This window comes from Convolutriloba macropyga, chromosome 13, assembly GCF_964194025.1.
Source record: "Convolutriloba macropyga chromosome 13, txConMacr16.3, whole genome shotgun sequence".
In the NCBI taxonomy this organism is placed as follows: Eukaryota; Metazoa; Xenacoelomorpha; order Acoela; family Convolutidae; genus Convolutriloba; species Convolutriloba macropyga.
The window spans coordinates 29,630,250-29,650,619 of record NC_134480.1 but is presented as its reverse complement, the minus strand read 5'-3'; the positions used below and the strand labels follow the sequence as shown (position 1 = coordinate 29,650,619).

The window sequence follows — 20,370 nt, the reverse complement described above, 5'->3', positions numbered from 1 at the left end:
TTATGATAATAATAATAATAATAATAATATAGTCATAGAACACCCGTTTATAGAAAAGCTGTAGTCATAGAAGTTCCATTTATCGAAAAATTTCAGTCATTGAATATTTATTTATGGAAAAAGTTGCGCTCTTACCAATATTTACAAACTAATTGGTTCATGAAATCAATGTTTGATAATATGAAGCTTATACGATTAAAACTTTTTGTCAACTAGGGAGAAGTGTTGTGAATCACATGCATTGCTTTTGGTAACAAACAGAAAAATTGAAAATGTTGTAAAACGACAATCATAGAATATTGTAAAAATTGAAACTTTTGCCAATTTATAAGAAGATTTTTAACAATTTATTTGTAAATCACTGGAGTCAAAAGAGATTGCTCTTCTTTTATTGATCCGTTGAACATTAAAATTCTGAAACTAACGCAGATATAGACAAAATATTTAAAAAATTAAGTTTTCTTTGATATTTTGCAACCAACAATGCGTATCCCTTGTCTATTTTTGGTCATCGACTGATCATGCTGAATAAAAAAGTCATTACTAAATAACTATGAAATGATTTTTTTTCCATTGAATCCAATGCAAATTTATCAGTTTTCCTACCATTCCCGAATAAAAGAACTCTTCTGCAAAATGATTTAATTAAAATTAGCAACCTGCATGCGAGTGGACAGATAAATTATCCAAACAAATTTCACCTTTCCGAATCACTTTGTAAATCTTTTTATATGAATTGCTTGTGTTCATGTTGGAGATTTTAAAACTAATCTGTCTTTAAAATTATTATACCTGATAAATTTTTTCAGGGCACAATTGACGAAAAGTAAAATCTCTTCTGATATATGATCTATTTGAAGGTGCAAGAGTTCTTCAATACAATAAATTTAGACAAAGAAAAAACTTTTTAACAACTCTTAACCATATTGTGTATTAGATTTATACGTGTGTGTAGTAGATTTTGCTAGTGTTTGAAAGCAAATGGTAGCCAAGTTTTTTGAACAACATCCTGAACATCTTAATGTAACATTAGTTTAGTCAACGCCTGATTTGAGTATCCGCTCGAAGCTGTTAAACATATATGAGTTCCCGCGCATATTGTTTTGTTTATGCCTTTTTTAAAAGTTTGTCAACTTCTGCACAGTTCTCAATTTTGAAGTTTAAAATGAAACAACGATAAAAGAGGCTGAAAATCGAAAAGAAACCGCTTCACCGATGCCGAAGTTGCAATTTGGAGTCACCGACACGTATAAAATTGGCTCACTGTCTCTTTATGTAACTTGCTCAAAAGTTTATGACAGAACCTTAAGAAAAGATTTGAAAAACGACGGGATACAAAGAACAGAAAAGTTTTGTCTGATCAATAGCGCTGATCAAGTTCCGATCTACCTGAAAATTGTATTTGATCAACGTTTGAGGAACGCAAGCTATAGAATGCCTTTATTAGATTGGTTTTATATAAACAGGGCAAAAAATCACCTTTCAAATTGTGAATGAAATGCTTCTTGATCAAATCACAAAAAATCTTTTCCTCTATTTCAACTTGGATGCTTGAACATAGCCTAGTCAAATTTGATTGTAGGAATTTTTACATCATTTAGTTATTCTAAATCTGAGTCCACGTAAATTCAGTGAAGTTTTGTAAACTGAAATATCATGTGACGTCATCTTAAGTCGTGAACAGTGCAATTGTAGAATTGAGATGCCAAAATGTGTTCTTCAGGTGCCTGAAAACATGGAAATCTGGGAAGACCCACTCACTGGCAAACTCTGGCTGCAAGAAAAACGGGAATTGGGAATGGAAGTATTTGTCGACGAAGACGGAAGGATGTTCTTCCGGACCAAAGATGGCAAACTGATGGAGATAATCAAGGATCCAGTCACTGGAAAAATCTACCTGAGAACGGAGTCGGGGACACTTAAAGAGATGCCGGGGAACATGGAAGTCTATGTGGACCCAATAACTGGGAAGCTATACTTTGGAGAGAAGCCTCCACAACCAAAAATGGAGGTGTTCTTTGATGAGAAAACGGGCAAACAGTACATCCGAACTGAGGACGGTCAACTTCTGGAAGTGGTGGTCGGAGAGGATGGAAAAATATACCTGAGAACTGAAAGTGGAACATTAAGAGAGCTCCCACCAGGTTTGGGAATTAATGTGTATTGTCACTCTCTATAGTAGGTTAAACACGTAAACTACGACAGAAGACCACCCGGGGTGAGACAGGATAGTTATCCTATGAGATCTACAAGTTGTAATTTTTCAAAGAATGGTTAACATGCAGGAACTTATAAGTTGTGAGGTTAACCTAGACATTTCTAACAAAATTTGAAAATGCTAACTCAAAGATTCAGTAGTACAACGATATTGAGTTTTGTCATCCTGCAAACCCACGGGAAAATTTTTTTGTTTAGATTCTGGAAAAAAAATCAAGCATTCCAGAATTGCTATCAAAAAATTTGCACTGCAGTCTATTGAAAAATGAAAATATAAATTTTTTATCATTCAAAAAGTTGTCAGTTTCTTCAATTAAAATTGAAAAAAGAAGCAAAGAAGATAGCTTAGGTTTCACAACTTTCTAGTAACACAACTTCTGTGCAATTTATAGTAGCGCTTGACAATGGCCATCTGGTCCCGGTCGGGGGGAGTTGCCGTTGTCGTCTTTCTTCTTCAATTCCTTGGGTTTTGTTGTTTCAAAAATAGGATCCTTGTTTCAATTTCTTTATTCAATCATTTCGCCACGTGCACCTTTGTTTAGCTTGTTTTCGATGATTATGATTCGAATTTGTCTAAGAAATCAAGTTTACAGCATTTAGGCGGGTAAAATATACTTAAGAATTATCACATCGATAACAGCGCTGGGTCTTAACTTCAGACAGACACGGCTCTGTCGCTCAGTGATTGTTGCGCTTTAAAACTTTTACGTAAGACCGATATCGCGACATCAAAATTTAAATTTTTTAGAAATTACAAACAAAACTTGCTTTGCGGATAATTGTTAAGATCAATATAGTGTCTTTCCCATTTTCGTGCAAAAGTTGGCTGCGTTCAGTCTTTTCTGTTTAAATTTGTGGTGCTATAAAGATGTCCATTATTTGTCCTCACTGTTAAACAGGAATGCAGCTTTACACAGACCCAGTTACTGGTAAACTGGTTGTCGGAACCGCTCCTCCTCCCGAAGACCCAAGAGCCGAAGTCATCTTTGACCCTGAAACCGGAAAACAATACATCCGCACTGCCAGTGGAAAACTGCTGGAACTTGTCCAGGGAGAAGATGGAAAAATGTATCTGAGAACCGAAAGTGGCAATCTTAGAGATCTGCCGCGTGGAATCGAGGTCTACAAGGATCCCTTAACTGGGAAACTCTACGTTGGCAAACCACCCCCAGACTCCAACTTCGTTGCAGAAGTGTTTGTTGACCCAATCACGGGTAAACAGTACATCAGAACTCAATCTGGAAATGTTCTGGAGCTTTTTCAAGGTGCGGATGGCAAGACTTACATCAGAACGAAGTCTGGCAATTTGAGAGAATTGCCTCCGGATATGATGTTGTATACGGATCCAGTGACTGGGAAATCGTACATTGGGAAGAAACCAGCAGGTGAGATTCGGTGTTTTTTAATAGTGACCTACTATGTGATATTGATGAGGTCTACTTAGTCTATGCCTGGACGTTTGAAAAGACCGTACTTGACTCAAATGGTCCATTAAAAGACTTAAGCTAGGACTGAAATTTTTGCAGCCGGACTGGGCTATATCTTGGCGACTCTGGTTAGACTCGAACCACTGATCTTTCCTTTACTTGACAACAGAATAAACACTTAACTGTTGTTAAGGTGACAATGGCAATGAGCTGATCTTCGACCCAGCAACTGGGAAGACGTTCATGCGAATGCCGGATGGGAGTCTGGCAGAAGTCATATATGACGAGGTAACTGGGAAGAGATACCTGAGAACCAAATCGGGAAGATTGCAGGAACTCAATGACATGGAGGTGTACACGGACCCTGTCACTGGGAAAACGTACCTCAGGTTGTTCATTCAAATTAGGTTCTTTACAATGTCTCCTCTTTGTAGTGAGTATAACCCGTCAGTGACGGGAAACTATCTATAATTGAACCCATGAGATCTGTCAACACGACCAACATCTAATCTTGTAAAGTTGATCGAGCGGGTAACATGAATAAACAATAAATAAAAACAAAAGATATTTTGGGTTAAGACTTTTATTTTTCAGCAAATCGAGAGGAATTAAATTATGAGAAATGAGCAAAATGAGTTAAGAAAGCATCAAAAAAAGACTGAGCTGAAAAAAAAACGAAAGTTAAGAACACAAACGTTAAATGAGAGATTTGTCCGACATTATCCTCCTTTATACCTATTAGACATGACATCTCTCTTAGGTTTCTTCAATACCAATTAAACAAATTAAAAAAGAGACTTCATAATGTGCGTTGAAATAATGATCCCACCCTATACTTATCCGCAAGCCTCTGATCAAACTGACCACGTCAACCACATTTTCCATAAACAGACTCCCGATAAATAATTTGGAAGCAAACAAATATATAGTCAATTTAGATCTGTCCAGGAAACAATTTTTAAACCATCGTTTTTCTAAGAAACGACAAAAATTGGTATCATTAGAACTTTTTTGGTTCAGGAGTACAGAAAGCTTCACAACCTCGTTGCTAGCTAATTTTGTATAAATATGCCAAAAATGTGAAATCAGCTGTTAAAACATTTTCTGCCGCAAAAAAAATAATTCAACGAGCAGGAAAAACCTTACCAAAAAATACTTAAGAACTTGTTAAAATTATTGTAAACAGCACCTATTTCAACGGCAAAAATTGTCCCATGTTCATTAAAAACTTTTTTTGCCTTTTTTGGATAAAAAATGCACCATATGTGCAATAAAAACAGCATAATGATAAAAAAAAGAAGGGATTTTTTTAAAATTTTTTAATTCTAAGGAATTGTGATAATCAACATAAGAAAACTGAATCTATTCTGCTTTGGCCCCCAGTGTTTTTATGCCCCCATTTACAACCTATGTATTGTTAAATAGCACGTTTCTATGTAAAATTATCACGTGCGCACTTGAAACACATATGTCCGAGCTGGCGTTACTTATTGACCCCTTTGACCCCTGTTACATCTTTTAGGATTATAGTTCTTAAAATATCGTGATTGCGCGAAAAAAATGTAACACATTACAATGTCATGATTCTTATAGAGAGTGTATTTTTTTTCAATATCATGTAAGAAAAGCTCAGAATTTTGAATTTTGGAAAGCATTAATGAACTCCGAGTAGTGATTTAGTGTAGTATTCGAGAAAGATGCGAAACATTGTGGGGACAAAAAGCTATTAATACATTACTTAAATTTACTTATACGAATATGTCAACCCCCTTTTTGCTCTCAAGGTGTTTATTTCTATAACGTTATTAAATTTAGAAAAGAAATGCCTCCCAATCGAAGGGTTATGTGATTTTTAGATAAATTAATCTAAGAGCCTTTTGGCGAGAGATTGTCAAAATGGGAAAAAAACTGGGTGACCATTTGGTTTGACCAACAAGTGGCATCCTGGCTTTAAGGTGGCGGTTATGGCAATTTCTTGATTGAAAAGATTTTTATTGAAAAAAAAGTAAAAAAATATTGAAATTTTCAGCGTACTGATTTGCTTCAGTTTGCTACTAACGTGATCAATTTGATCCCTCTTTCAAAAAATAGTTTTCTTTTTTTTTCAGGGGGATAAAGCTGCAAACATTTAGTTTTCCGTATTTTTCTCCGAGACGTGTTTAGTGGCAACTTCTTTCCGCACCACAAGTTTCTGTTTTCAGGGTATTTTGCAATGAACAACATATTGTGGTCACACGACATTTGTATTTTGAGATTGCTTTGACAAATGGACTTAAAGGCAACTTGGCTATTGAAGGGAGAAATAGGCAATATTCACATGCGTTATTTTTTTACCTGATGGACGGAATTAACAGAAAAAATTTTGGGCCTCATAGTTTTGAAAATCAACAAACCAACAGTGTAGAATTTTGTACTTTGCTCTGCCTGACTAGCTCGTGACCGACTAGCGCCCAAAACTAACAAAATGAAAGGGGTGTTTTGATGGCTCTCAGACTCCTATTGGAGGGTGTTTTTGTCCCAATGCTGCTCTAGTTGGCAGTGTGAATCTCTATAATTAATTTTAATAATTAAAATTAAAGTTGCTAAATTTTAATTAAAATTAGCAACCTGCATGCGAGTGGACAGATAAATTATCCAAACAAATTTCACCTTTCCGACTCAATTTGTAAATCTTTTTATATGAATTGATTGTGTTCAGGTTGGAGATTTTAAAACTATTCTGTCCTTAAATTCAACTGAAAAATATTTTCAGGGCAAAATTGACGTAAAGTAAAATCTCTTCTAATATATGATCTATTTGAAGGTGCAAGAGTTCTTCAATACAATAGATTTAGACAAAGAAAAAGCTTTTTAACAGCTCCTAACCATATTTTGCTTGTTTGCGGTAGATTTTGCTGCTGATTAACCATATTTAACATATAAGAACACATTTTGAAAGCAAATGGTAGCCAAGTTTTTTTTAAACAACATCCTGAACATCTTAATGTAACATTGGTTATGTCAACGCATGATTTGAGTAGCTGCTCGAAGCTGTTAAACATATATGAGTTCCCGTGGATGTTCTTTTGTTTATGCCTTTTGTAAAAAATTGTCAACTTCTGCACAGTTCTCAATTTTGAAGTTTAAAATGAGACAGCGATAAAAGAGGCTGAAAATCGAAAAGAAACCGCTTCACCAATGCCGAAGTTGCAATTTGGAGTCACCGACACGTATAAAATTGGCTTACTGTCTCTTTATGTAACTTGCTCAAAAGTTTATGACAGGACCTTAAGAAAAGATTTGAAAAACGACGGGATACAAAGAACAGAAACGTTTTGTCTGATCAATAGCGCTGATCAAGTTCCGATCTACCTGAAAATTGTATTTGATCAACGTTTGAGGAACGCAAGCTATAGAGTGCCTTTTAGATTGGTTTTATATAAACAGAGCAAAAAATCACCTTTTCAAATTGTGAATGAAATGCTTCTTGATCAAATCGCAAAAAATCTTTTCCACTACTTCAACTGGTATGCTTGAACATAGCCTTGTCAAATTTGGTTGCTGGAATTTTTACGTCATTTTGTTATTCTAAATCTGAGTCCAAGTAAATTCAGTTAAGTTTTGTAAACTGAAATATCATGTGACGTCATCTTAAGTCGTGAACAGTGCAATTGTAAAATTGAGATGCCAAAATGTGTTCTTCAGGTGCCTGAAAACATGGAAATCTGGGAAGACCCACTCACTGGCAAACTGTGGCTGCAAGAAAAACGGGAATTGGGAATGGAAGTATTTGTCGACGAAGACGGAAGGATGTTCTTCCGGACCAAAGATGGCAAACTGATGGAGATAATCAAGGATCCAATCACTGGAAAAATCTACCTGAGAACGGAGTCGGGGACACTTAAAGAGATGCCGGGGAACATGGAAGTCTATGTGGACCCAATAACTGGGAAGCTATACTTTGGAGAGAAGCCTCCACAACCCAAAATGGAGGTGTTCTTTGATGAGAAAACGGGCAAACAGTACATCCGAACTGAGGACGGTCAACTTCTGGAAGTGGTGGTCGGAGAGGATGGAAAAATATACCTGAGAACTGAAAGTGGAACATTAAGAGAGCTCCCACCAGGTTTGGGAATTAATGTGTATTGTCACTCTCTATAGTAGGTTAAACACGTAAACTACGACAGAAGACCACCCGGGGTGAGACAGGATAGTTATCCTATGAGATCTACAAGTTGTAATTTTTCAAAGAATGGTTAACATGCAGGAACTTATAAGTTGTGAGGTTAACCTAGACATTTCTAACAAAATTTGAAAATGCTAACTCAAAGATTCAGTAGTACAACGATATTGAGTTTTGTCATCCTGCAAACCCACGGGAAAATTTTTTTGTTTAGATTCTGGAAAAAAAATCAAGCATTCCAGAATTGCTATCAAAAAATTTGCACTGCAGTCTATTGAAAAATGAAAATATAAATTTTTTATCATTCAAAAAGTTGTCAGTTTCTTCAATTAAAATTGAAAAAAGAAGCAAAGAAGATAGCTTAGGTTTCACAACTTTCTAGTAACACAACTTCTGTGCAATTTATAGTAGCGCTTGACAATGGCCATCTGGTCCCGGTCGGGGGGAGTTGCCGTTGTCGTCTTTCTTCTTCAATTCCTTGGGTTTTGTTGTTTCAAAAATAGGATCCTTGTTTCAATTTCTTTATTCAATCATTTCGCCACGTGCACCTTTGTTTAGCTTGTTTTCGATGATTATGATTCGAATTTGTCTAAGAAATCAAGTTTACAGCATTTAGGCGGGTAAAATATACTTAAGAATTATCACATCGATAACAGCGCTGGGTCTTAACTTCAGACAGACACGGCTCTGTCGCTCAGTGATTGTTGCGCTTTAAAACTTTTACGTAAGACCGATATCGCGACATCAAAATTTAAATTTTTTAGAAATTACAAACAAAACTTGCTTTGCGGATAATTGTTAAGATCAATATAGTGTCTTTCCCATTTTCGTGCAAAAGTTGGCTGCGTTCAGTCTTTTCTGTTTAAATTTGTGGTGCTATAAAGATGTCCATTATTTGTCCTCACTGTTAAACAGGAATGCAGCTTTACACAGACCCAGTTACTGGTAAACTGGTTGTCGGAACCGCTCCTCCTCCCGAAGACCCAAGAGCCGAAGTCATCTTTGACCCTGAAACCGGAAAACAATACATCCGCACTGCCAGTGGAAAACTGCTGGAACTTGTCCAGGGAGAAGATGGAAAAATGTATCTGAGAACCGAAAGTGGCAATCTTAGAGATCTGCCGCGTGGAATCGAGGTCTACAAGGATCCCTTAACTGGGAAACTCTACGTTGGCAAACCACCCCCAGACTCCAACTTCGTTGCAGAAGTGTTTGTTGACCCAATCACGGGTAAACAGTACATCAGAACTCAATCTGGAAATGTTCTGGAGCTTTTTCAAGGTGCGGATGGCAAGACTTACATCAGAACGAAGTCTGGCAATTTGAGAGAATTGCCTCCGGATATGATGTTGTATACGGATCCAGTGACTGGGAAATCGTACATTGGGAAGAAACCAGCAGGTGAGATTGGTGCGAACGAAACTGCCCCCCCTCCCCGGTGTTTTTTAATAGTGACCTACTATGTGATATTGATGAGGTCTACTTAGTCTATGCCTGGACGTTTGAAAAGACCGTACTTGACTCAAATGGTCCATTAAAAGACTTAAGCTAGGACTGAAATTTTTGCAGCCGGACTGGGCTATATCTTGGCGACTCTGGTTAGACTCGAACCACTGATCTTTCCTTTACTTGACAACAGAATAAACACTTAACTGTTGTTAAGGTGACAATGGCAATGAGCTGATCTTCGACCCAGCAACTGGGAAGACGTTCATGCGAATGCCGGATGGGAGTCTGGCAGAAGTCATATATGACGAGGTAACTGGGAAGAGATACCTGAGAACCAAATCGGGAAGATTGCAGGAACTCAATGACATGGAGGTGTACACGGACCCTGTCACTGGGAAAACGTACCTCAGGTTGTTCATTCAAATTAGGTTCTTTACAATGTCTCCTCTTTGTAGTGAGTATAACCCGTCAGTGACGGGAAACTATCTATAATTGAACCCATGAGATCTGTCAACACGACCAACATCTAATCTTGTAAAGTTGATCGAGCGGGTAACATGAATAAACAATAAATAAAAACAAAAGATATTTTGGGTTAAGACTTTTTTTTTCAGCAAATCGAGAGGAATTAAATTATGAGAAATGAGCAAAATGAGTTAAGAAAGCATCAAAAAAAGACTGAGCTGAAAAAAAAAACGAAAGTTAAGAACACAAACGTTAAATGAGAGATTTGTCCGACATTATCCTCCTTTATACCTATTAGACATGACATCTCTCTTAGGTTTCTTCAATACCAATTAAACAAATTAAAAAAGAGACTTCATAATGTGCGTTGAAATAATGATCCCACCCTATACTTATCCGCAAGCCTCTGATCAAACTGACCACGTCAACCACATTTTCCATAAACAGACTCCCGATAAATAATTTGGAAGCAAACAAATATATAGTCAATTTAGATCTGTCCAGGAAACAATTTTTAAACCATCGTTTTTCTAAGAAACGACAAAAATTGGTATCATTAGAACTTTTTTGGTTCAGGAGTACAGAAAGCTTCACATCCTCGTTGCTAGCTAATTTTGTATAAATATGTCAAAAATGTGAAATCAGCTGTTAAAACATTTTCTGCCGCAAAAAAAATAATTCAACGAGCAGGAAAAACCTTACCAAAAAATACTTAAGAACTTGTTAAAATTATTGTAAACAGCACCTATTTCAACGGCAAAAATTGTCCCATGTTCATTAAAAACTTTTTTTGCCTTTTTTGGATAAAAAATGCACCATATGTGCAATAAAAACAGCATAATGATAAAAAAAAGAAGGGATTTTTTTAAAATTTTTTAATTCTAAGGAATTGTGATAATCAACATAAGAAAACTGAATCTATTCTGCTTTGGCCCCCAGTGTTTTTATGCCCCCATTTACAACCTATGTATTGTTAAATAGCACGTTTCTATGTAAAATTATCACGTGCGCACTTGAAACACATATGTCCGAGCTGGCGTTACTTATTGACCCCTTTGACCCCTGTTACATCTTTTAGGATTATAGTTCTTAAAATATCGTGATTGCGCGAAAAAAATGTAACACATTACAATGTCATGATTCTTATAGAGAGTGTATTTTTTTTCAATATCATGTAAGAAAAGCTCAGAATTTTGAATTTTGGAAAGCATTAATGAACTCCGAGTAGTGATTTAGTGTAGTATTCGAGAAAGATGCGAAACATTGTGGGGACAAAAAGCTATTAATACATTACTTAAATTTACTTATACGAATATGTCAACCCCGTTTTTGCTCTCAAGGTGTTTATTTCTATAACGTTATTAAATTTAGAAAAGAAATGCCTCCCAATCGAAGGGTTATGTGATTTTTAGATAAATTAATCTAAGAGCCTTTTGGCGAGAGATTGTCAAAATGGGAAAAAAACTGGGTGACCATTTGGTTTGACCAACAAGTGGCATCCTGGCTTTAAGGTGGCGGTTATGGCAATTTCTTGATTGAAAAGATTTTTATTGAAAAAAAAGTAAAAAAATATTGAAATTTTCAGCGTACTGATTTGCTTCAGTTTGCTACTAACGTGATCAATTTGATCCCTCTTTCAAAAAATAGTTTTCTTTTTTTTTCAGGGGGATAAAGCTGCAAACATTTAGTTTTCCGTATTTTTCTCCGAGACGTGTTTAGTGGCAACTTCTTTCCGCACCACAAGTTTCTGTTTTCAGGGTATTTTGCAATGAACAACATATTGTGGTCACACGACATTTGTATTTTGAGATTGCTTTGACAAATGGACTTAAAGGCAACTTGGCTATTGAAGGGAGAAATAGGCAATATTCACATGCGTTATTTTTTTACCTGATGGACGGAATTAACAGAAAAAATTTTGGGCCTCATAGTTTTGAAAATCAACAAACCAACAGTGTAGAATTTTGTACTTTGCTTAGCCTGACTAGCTCGTGACCGACTAGCGCCCAAAACTAACAAAATGAAAGGGGTGTTTTGATGGCTCTCAGACTCCTATTGGAGGGTGTTTTTGTCCCAATGCTGCTCTAGTTGGCAGTGTGAATCTCTAGCTGGAATAATGAGTTGATTCGAGTATTTAAATAACATCAAATGAATGAACAAGAAATGTAAAAGATCACAAAATAAAATCAAAATTCAACCAGAGTTTTATTATAAAAGATGGTTCACAACTTTAACCTTGTTACCAAATTCACAACTACAGAGCTACTATTCTCTATCCCATTAGTTTCTCAGCACACGAAGTACTCCAAATAGCTCTGAAATAAGCCACTTGATCTAACTGGGGTTCTCCGGTGTTCTCTGGTGTTCTGCTTTTGCTCAATTGGATCAATTCCCTCAACAATGTTTTCGTTTTCTCAACCTCTCTACATGTCATTTCCTAAGCTACAGCTCTGTTATAGAAAAGTTTTGCTGATGTTGTTCTACTTTTTAGTAACTAATCAAGCAACAAATTACAAGAAAGTTTAAACAAAAGAATCTGTTCACTTCGCATTATGAACCACGTAAGGTATGTCTTTCTTACGTAAGGTTTGTTATGACTTGAAATGAACAATTGAATAACCTGATGGCCTTTTTTATACATTGCTGACTTCCACTCAATATAATCAAACTAAAACAAAAGCAGTATCAGACTTATGACGCTATCAATTAACCAATCGGTCAATCACTCAACTCAAGAAATTAGCCTTTTTTTGGAAGTTTAAAACCCCCCACGGCATCAATAGAAACAAATTCCCAAAAGTGACAACGATGGAACTTGCCCCGTAGTATGCACTAACTCCCTGCCAAGTTTGACCACACTGAGGTAAATACCTGATGATAACTAAATTTTATAAATTTTATCTCCGTCAGAAAATCAATATTGCACCCGTTTAACTTCTAAGACATCCTGTTTTTGTTCCATAAATGTCTGATTTGCCAAATGGCTTTGAATTGCAAGCCAACAGCCTTACTAACAATTTGTAGGACACTCTTTTTCAAAATTCAAGTTGTCTCACTTTCATTTGCGACACTTTTGTGAGAAAAGTAGGTTTTCCCAATTTCTACAATGAGCAAATAAACCCCATCGTGATGCCAATAAAGGCTTCTCTAATCTTCACCCCACGAGTCTTAAAAAGCCTGGGAATTTAAAGCTATGTGACTCGAGATACAGTTTTCGAAACTGGCTATTCAGAAGTTGGTTCTCCGTTTAAAACTAAGAAAAATGCCAGGTCAGATTTTTGTTGTACAGTCGAACTTGACAATGTTTTAACTGAGGAATTAAAGACGGGGTGAACGAATATTTTGGGCAGTATTAAAATCAGATCTTTTTTGATCTCGTTGGTTATCCGCGTGATTTGGTTGCTGGTTGAGTTAGTCATATTTCATGTGTGCTTTTGTACAAGATCGAGCAATATGTTCTCCTTCCTCAATTATACTGCCTCTTCCTGCTTCAGAAGCACAAAAGACCCCGGATTTGAGATTACGGTGGACCCTGTGACTGGTAAGATGTACATGCGGACTAAGGACGGGGAGATTGTAGAGGTCATCAGAGACGATGCCACTGGAAAACTCTACATCAGAACCAAATCTGGCAGACTTAAAGAACTGGGTGATCATCTGGAGGTATTTCCCCCCACTTGGTTTGATTATTAACCCCGGTAGTCAAACTTAGCATTCGCATGATATGGTCCACAAAAGAATTTTCTTATATATATATATATATATATATATATATATATATATATATATATTATATTTAACCAAAAGTTATAAACTCACATGTCAATTTATGCAAGTTAAATCACGCAGTATCATTTTTAAATGTCCCTCGTAATAACTGACATTATTATGTCTGTTATTATTCATATTTAAAATCCAGGTTCAAGTTCCTGACTTTCATACGAGCATTGTTCGTGCGAGCACATTACTGTGTAAATAACCCTACCCAGATCCCGTAATTTGGGTGGCACTATACCCCCCCCCATGTGCGACACAAATAGTCAGATCAGAGGTCACTTCGGTCTCGGACCTCAGTCTTGGAAGTAGTGTTCGTAGTTTAGGTCCGATTTAGGGCCCTTAATGTAAAACTTTGCTCATCTGAAGTTAAATTATTCTCAGATGTACATTGACCCAATAACGGGCAAAATGTACCTTGGAGAGAGACGCAATCCAGGCATGGAGATCTTCGTGGATCCAGAGACTGGCAAGACCATGGTGCGAACAGCCGATGGACAGCTTCTGGAGATGTACACAGACCCCACCACTGGAAAGAAATACCTCCGGACACTATCTGGCAGAATTGTCAGCGAGGTACGCTCAAATTGATCATCAGAATAGATCCCACAAAAATTTAACCTAGAAAAAAGAAGTACTCTCGAAGCGTATACGCCCGAGTCCGATCCGAATGTTAACCTTGCAATAATCTCGTAACATTATGCATACTGTTGCAAAAATTTTTGCAAGATCTAGCCAGATTAACATCCTTTTGCAAGAATCTTTCAAGATTAACAACATTCTTTTGCAAGAGTTTTGTAAGATTAATATCCGGTCTCGGCTATGGCTTTGCCTCGAGAGTCTAAATGTCGATCAGATCACAAGTCTAGATTGTATTTAAACACTTGCATTTAAACTTTCTCGTCTTGTGTCAATGTGTGACACTGAAATTTTTTGTGTTTTTGTGTCTACCCTGAGTTTTACAATAGATTCTTGCTTCGTCTGTATGCAGTATTAAACACTTTTAGCTTTAACTTATAAAAACGTGGAAACAATTTTAGGTAGATGACAACATGATAATCTACACTGACCCCAAAACCGGCAAGACTTACCTGGCAGCCAGGAGTGGAGCCGCTGCCGAATCTATCTTTATTGACCCGGAAACAGGCAAGACATACATCCGTACCAAGTCTGGCAGAATTATAGAGAAGGAAGCGCCAGAAAAGATGGAGGGAGATCTATGGATCGATCCAGCAACTGGGAAAATGTACATCAGGACCAAATCCGGAAGGCTGTTGGATCCACCGGACGGGGCGGAAGTTATCAAAGGTTGTTGTTATTAAAGAACTTATTCTGAATTGAAGTGGATCACTCATTAGTACAAGACACATCATATTTTGCTCGAGTAAATGTTCTCTGAATTGCTGCTGTTTTGCACAATAGCAGATATATCAACGCGTCAATTGGACAAAAATTTGTAAGAAAGCCTAACAGGTAAACGATTGCATACGAAAGCTCTAGTATTACATTACCAATTGCCTACTCACAAGACAAATCTTAAGAAAATGTTGTTTTTGAATTGGACTTAAACTAATTAGCTTTCGAAAAGAAATTAAATAGAGATTGAAGAAACCAGGTTTTAGCCTATCTATTCCTTCCCTTCTTGCTGAATTGAATTGAATTTAATTTTTTTTGATAGTCTAGTTACAAACACAAAGACATTAAATGTTACAGAATATATCAGACATAAACTATCAAGGATAGAAATACGAGCTTTTACAGCTCTACAAAATTATGCCCTTTCAAAACTAATTCGTGCAATCAATTAAAAAGGCTATTGAATAGTGTTTTGTTATCGATAAAAATTATTGTTAAAAATTGTAGGCAATTTTTAGGTCCCGGTGGGAAAATGTTTCTCAAAACCAAATCGGGCAGACTCATCGAAGTGGGCAAAGGCGATGTCGAGATCTTCGTAGACCCACTTACTGGTAAAACCTTCCTCAAACAAAAGGGTAAAAATGACAACATCCTAACCGACCCAGCCACTGGAAAAATGTACATGAGAACCGCATCGGGTAAAATGGTAGAGCTGGTCAGCGATGGCAGTGTTTTGTTCGACCCTGCAACTGGGAAAAGTTACATGAGAACAAAATCAGGGAAAATTTTGGAAATTTCTGATGATGCTGAAATTATGATTGACCCGTTGACTGGAAAACTTGTGATGCGAACCAAAAGTGGGAAGCTGCATGAGATTGCGGCAGATGTGAATATATTTGTGGACCCTAAAACGGGAAAGACATATATGAGGACTGCCTCGGGTAATTTTGTAGAGGTGGACCCAGACGCGGAATTTGAGACTGATCCGGCTACTGGCAAGCTTTACATGCGAACCAAATCAGGTGCAGCAGGCTTTCAATTTTAATCTTTTTTATTTCACAAAAAAGCTCCATTTTTGGTACTTTGATTTTGAAGTATATCGTAACTTAATGATCATAACAAGATCATTGAACAAAAAGCGTTTATGATTTTTATGGGCCACATATGGTTAAGGTAAAATATATGTTCCACTTCATTGCACGCAAGATTAAGATTGGTTAACTTGTATTAATCCTCCAATATGGTGTTAAATTTCTATCAATCAAATATTTTTAGGGGGATACTTTTAAAAAATCCGACACAATTGCGCTAGTCATGAAGACTATTTTGTAATTAATTTGTTGGGAAACCCGACTGTGTAGGCTGTGCGTTGAAATTTTGTCCCAAATTGACGGTTTGACTTATTCTTCATGATTTGAACGGTCCGATTAATCAAAATGGTTCAAAGCTTCAAAAAGGAGTCTAACTAAGGAATTTTTAAACAAAGTTTTCAGATTTTTCAGGCCGATTTTATGAACTAAGCAAACTCTCTCAGTAAGAAAAACAGCTGATTGAAGCTGTGATAACCAGTAAAAGGAAAATATTGACGGAATAAGATATTATTTGATTTGAGTGCTAAATTATTTTTTTTTTCGTTAAATTAATTCTTATCATTTTCACCTTGTTGTATTTATCATCGTAACTATCGAATTAATTTCATTTTTCCCAGGTCGTTTAATTGAGATGGCGTGTGAAATGGAGGAATACACGGACCCCCTCACTGGGAAGAAAATGCTCAGACCCAAAGGCTTCCCAGGTCTCAAATTGTACGTGGACCCATTAACTGGCAAGACATACTTGAGACATGAGAACCTAGATGACATTGACCTTGACAAACTGACTCCAGCTGAGAGGGCCAGGGTTCTGGCGTTGAGACAGAGGAAGGGTCTGAATGAGGCCTTGGCAAAGGCGGACAGGGATTTGATGGCCAAGTTGGAGGCGGAGAGGAAAAGGTCTGAATTTTTGCATCTTCAAACTGCCTTGCCTCTGTCTATCGGCCGCCCTTTTACCTAACCAGGCTCCACGGAATTGCTCCCCCTGCCTCCGTTAGATTAATTCCATCAAAAATGGATAATTTTGCACCTTTATAATGGTAAATAAATTACAGGGGATAGTTCCACCTAAGATAGGCTACATAAATCATAAAAACATTCACAAACACGGTGTGTGTGTGTGTGTGTGTGTGTGTGTGTGGGGGGGGGGGGGGGGTGTGATAGAAGAAACAGTTTCGGGAACCAAAAATTTTGAGGTCTGGTACCGAGACGATCAGTCAAAATCCAGTTATTGTAGACCGTTTGGAGCGGGGTGAATTTTGTCACGTCTACAAACTTGAGACCCTACACGTTCCATTTTCCTCCAGACATTTTTTGTATGTATGATTGATGTAGACAAGCTGAAGAGGAGGCTAGGAGGTACTACCAGGAAGTGACGAAGAAGGAGATAGAGAGGAAAGTGATGGAAATGAGGAGACAGTTTGAACAAATGCAGAGGAAGATGCAGCAGGAACAGGAAGCAGACATGAACGAATTCGACCTCACCCTTCGACACGAGATTGAATTCTTAAAGTTAGAAGACATTGCCGTTTCATGAAACATTTTGAAATGCTCACATCTTTATAGCTTTCAAACTTTTTTTTTAAAAAAGTGCAACTATAATTTCAATACCATAATTGAGGGCTCTTATGGGAAAGGGCTTCAATACCATAATTGAGGGCTCTAATGGGAAAGACCCCTATATCCACACTATGTGTAATTTTTGTTCATTTCAGGTTCATAAAAATATGCACGGAAACAGAAAGAAGACATGTAGTTTAATACAAAAATTTATTGTTGGCGTATATTGGAGGGAGGGGGGAGGGTGGGGAGGGGGGGGGGGGGGGGGTTATGCTATAATTTGTTTCGCTGTGGAGATATGATGCCCATAGTGTCTACCGGGTGGCAGAGTTCCAATTTGGTATTTTTGAATTGAGAATAAACACAATTATCGGATATTTGAAAATCTGGATCTTTCCGTTTGTGCCCCCCAGTACGTTATGCACCCCCAATTACAGAGCACCTGTCATTACATGCTAAATCATTGTATAAATATGGCACGTGGGTCTTGGGGGTGCAAATAATATGCACCCACTAAGCTTTGGGGGGGGGGGGTGGCACAAACGGAAAAGATCCAAAAATCTTAATATGATGTAATTACATCTTGTTGCTTCTCGTTTCAGACACAAACATCAGATGTCACCATCCTTCGTTTACTCCTACTTACAAAGCATGCTTCAATTATTACAAGAAGAGATGGGAAGTGAGGCAGATGACGATTAGAAACTGTTCAATAGAAGACGTACGATAATGCAATAAACAACTTGTATACAACTTGGAATGTGAACCTATAATTACTTTTTTGAAATATTTCCATAAATGTATCTTTTAATTCTATTGGCCACTAACACCTTTATGAACGGCATTACATATATAAAAACTTGGCAACTGTTTCCTCTTCCCTCGATGGGACATAGCTATATATACGTGACATAACTGGCGAATTCCCCCTCCTAATTGGGATATAAGAACCATTATCAACACAAAACTAATTATTTTTTTCCCACATTTCATATCAAAACTTTCGTTCACGGTGGGAAAGAAATTGTTCCAAAATTCCCATTAGATTTTTCACCTATTCCATGGAGAGCTAACAAAAATCACTTGATAGATGTGATGATTCGAGCTATACAACGTCAAAAACTCGAACGACAGGAAAACGTTAAGAGAACAATCTTTATTCAAGACAACAATACGTTTTTCAACGATAAGCTCTTATTCGTTCACACATAACAACCCTCACGTTCGTACACTTAAGATATCTGACGTAACACTGGCGGCAAAAAGGCTAGACAGGACCTGTTAGCCTTTTGTCAGCCAATAGAGGTCAATTCAGCTCAAGTGTGACGTAATTTAGCCTTGCTTTGGCCTTAAAGTTAAACCATTCAATAATTTCTGTTACTCTAATACATTTATACCTAAGTAATCTTAGTCTAAATCGGGCTGGTTTAGCTTAAAACCTCTCTCAAACGGTTCGTTGCTCGAGACACATCTATTAGAATACGGATTTTGCTTCGTAAGGTTTGTCATGGTGGGGCTATACTAATTGCGCTATGTTTGCTTGTTTTGTTACGCATACAATTACAATTTAGGGTCGTTCACATTTCTCGTCCATTTTGTCGCTTACATTTCTCGCTTATATATGTATTCACAACATTCTCCGACCCCCAAAAAGGTGTGCCAAAAACTAGAATTACTTTGACAGCGGGTCTGACATAGTTACCGGACTTGGTTCTAATTTCGGCGGAACGGGAAAAGCCGTCATCACCAAAGCGAAATTTTTCGATACGTCCTAGAGGAAAATGGCCTCAGGGAGATAAGTCTTCGGCTAGCCATACCAGATCGCTTGTTTTTAGCTCATCTGCAGCGGCTTCTGACCATTCACTGCGGCGATTCACAGCCGGTACGTACTCATCCAACCATCGTTTCCAAATTGAGTCAGCATATGATTGGGCCCGGACATACCGCTTTCTGGGATCAAAGTCTTCACTTTCAACTAAAGAAGGCAGCATACGAGGACGGAACCCGAGAAGGAAATGGTTTGAAGTAATTGTGTCCATTCCTGATGGATCATTGCTTACAGAAGTGAGCGACTGCTTGTTGAGTTTTATTTAAACTAGACAGAATGTTGTTTGAGGCACCTCGTCAGTCAATCGGCGGTTACCGAGAACAGCGTAGAATGTCCTTCTGACACTCCGTACCATGCATTCCCAAGAACCACCATGATGAGGGGACGATGGAGGGTTAAATTGCCACTTAATACCTTTCTGTGACATTTTGCTTGCAATCGTTCGCTTGTTTAAAGCTTTAAAGCAAGCTGACAACTCTTTCTTGGCACCAGTAAATTTTTTTCTACTGTCTGACCATAGAACTTGCGGTGTCCCTCTTCGTGCGATGAATCTTTCTATCCCCATAACACAAGAGCTGGTTTCCATAGAATTTACGACCTCAAAATGGGGCGCTCGAGTTGTAAGGCACGTGAAAAGGAACCCCCAGCGCTTCTCAGTTGAACGCTTGACAGCGACGGTTTGAAGTAGTCTATCCCTGAGTTGGAGAAAGGAGGATTACGATAGGACAGGCGCTCGACTGGTAGATCTGCCATCATTGGCTTCACTGTGTCTGCACTACGCTTACGATATAAGATACAATTGCGCTTGATTGACCTCAAAGCGGAACGAAGCCTGATAATAGCAAAATGGCGCTGGATGAAAGCTCGTAAGAATTCAACACCTTCGTGGTGGTTTTCCTGGTGTTCCTTCAAAAAAAAACAATTTTACTGCTGGATGATGGCTATCTAAAATGACGGGGTGTTTGTGATCATAGTCCGCCTCAACCAAGCTTTTCAATTGGCCGGTTGATCAAAGCAAGACATTTGGGCCAATGGGCGAGA

The 20,370-nt window shown here is 37.6% G+C and overlaps 1 protein-coding gene across 1 annotated transcript in view; it reads left to right on the top strand.

Annotated features, from left to right (window-relative positions):
* Positions 1-18,372, top strand: part of LOC142351686 (uncharacterized) — a 40,688-nt gene extending 22,316 nt beyond the window's left edge. The window contains exons 4-13 of the mRNA XM_075403826.1: positions 1,724-2,144; positions 3,117-3,602; positions 3,838-4,033; positions 13,215-13,383; positions 13,879-14,070; positions 14,535-14,802; positions 15,369-15,872; positions 16,559-16,841; positions 17,277-17,453; positions 18,104-18,372. Coding sequence (XP_075259941.1) covers positions 1,724-2,144; positions 3,117-3,602; positions 3,838-4,033; positions 13,215-13,383; positions 13,879-14,070; positions 14,535-14,802; positions 15,369-15,872; positions 16,559-16,841; positions 17,277-17,453; positions 18,104-18,203 — 2,796 coding nt within the window. The 3' untranslated portion in view covers positions 18,204-18,372. The remainder of the gene's footprint in view (positions 1-1,723; positions 2,145-3,116; positions 3,603-3,837; positions 4,034-13,214; positions 13,384-13,878; positions 14,071-14,534; positions 14,803-15,368; positions 15,873-16,558; positions 16,842-17,276; positions 17,454-18,103) is intronic.
* The last annotated feature ends 1,998 nt before the right edge of the window (positions 18,373-20,370 follow it).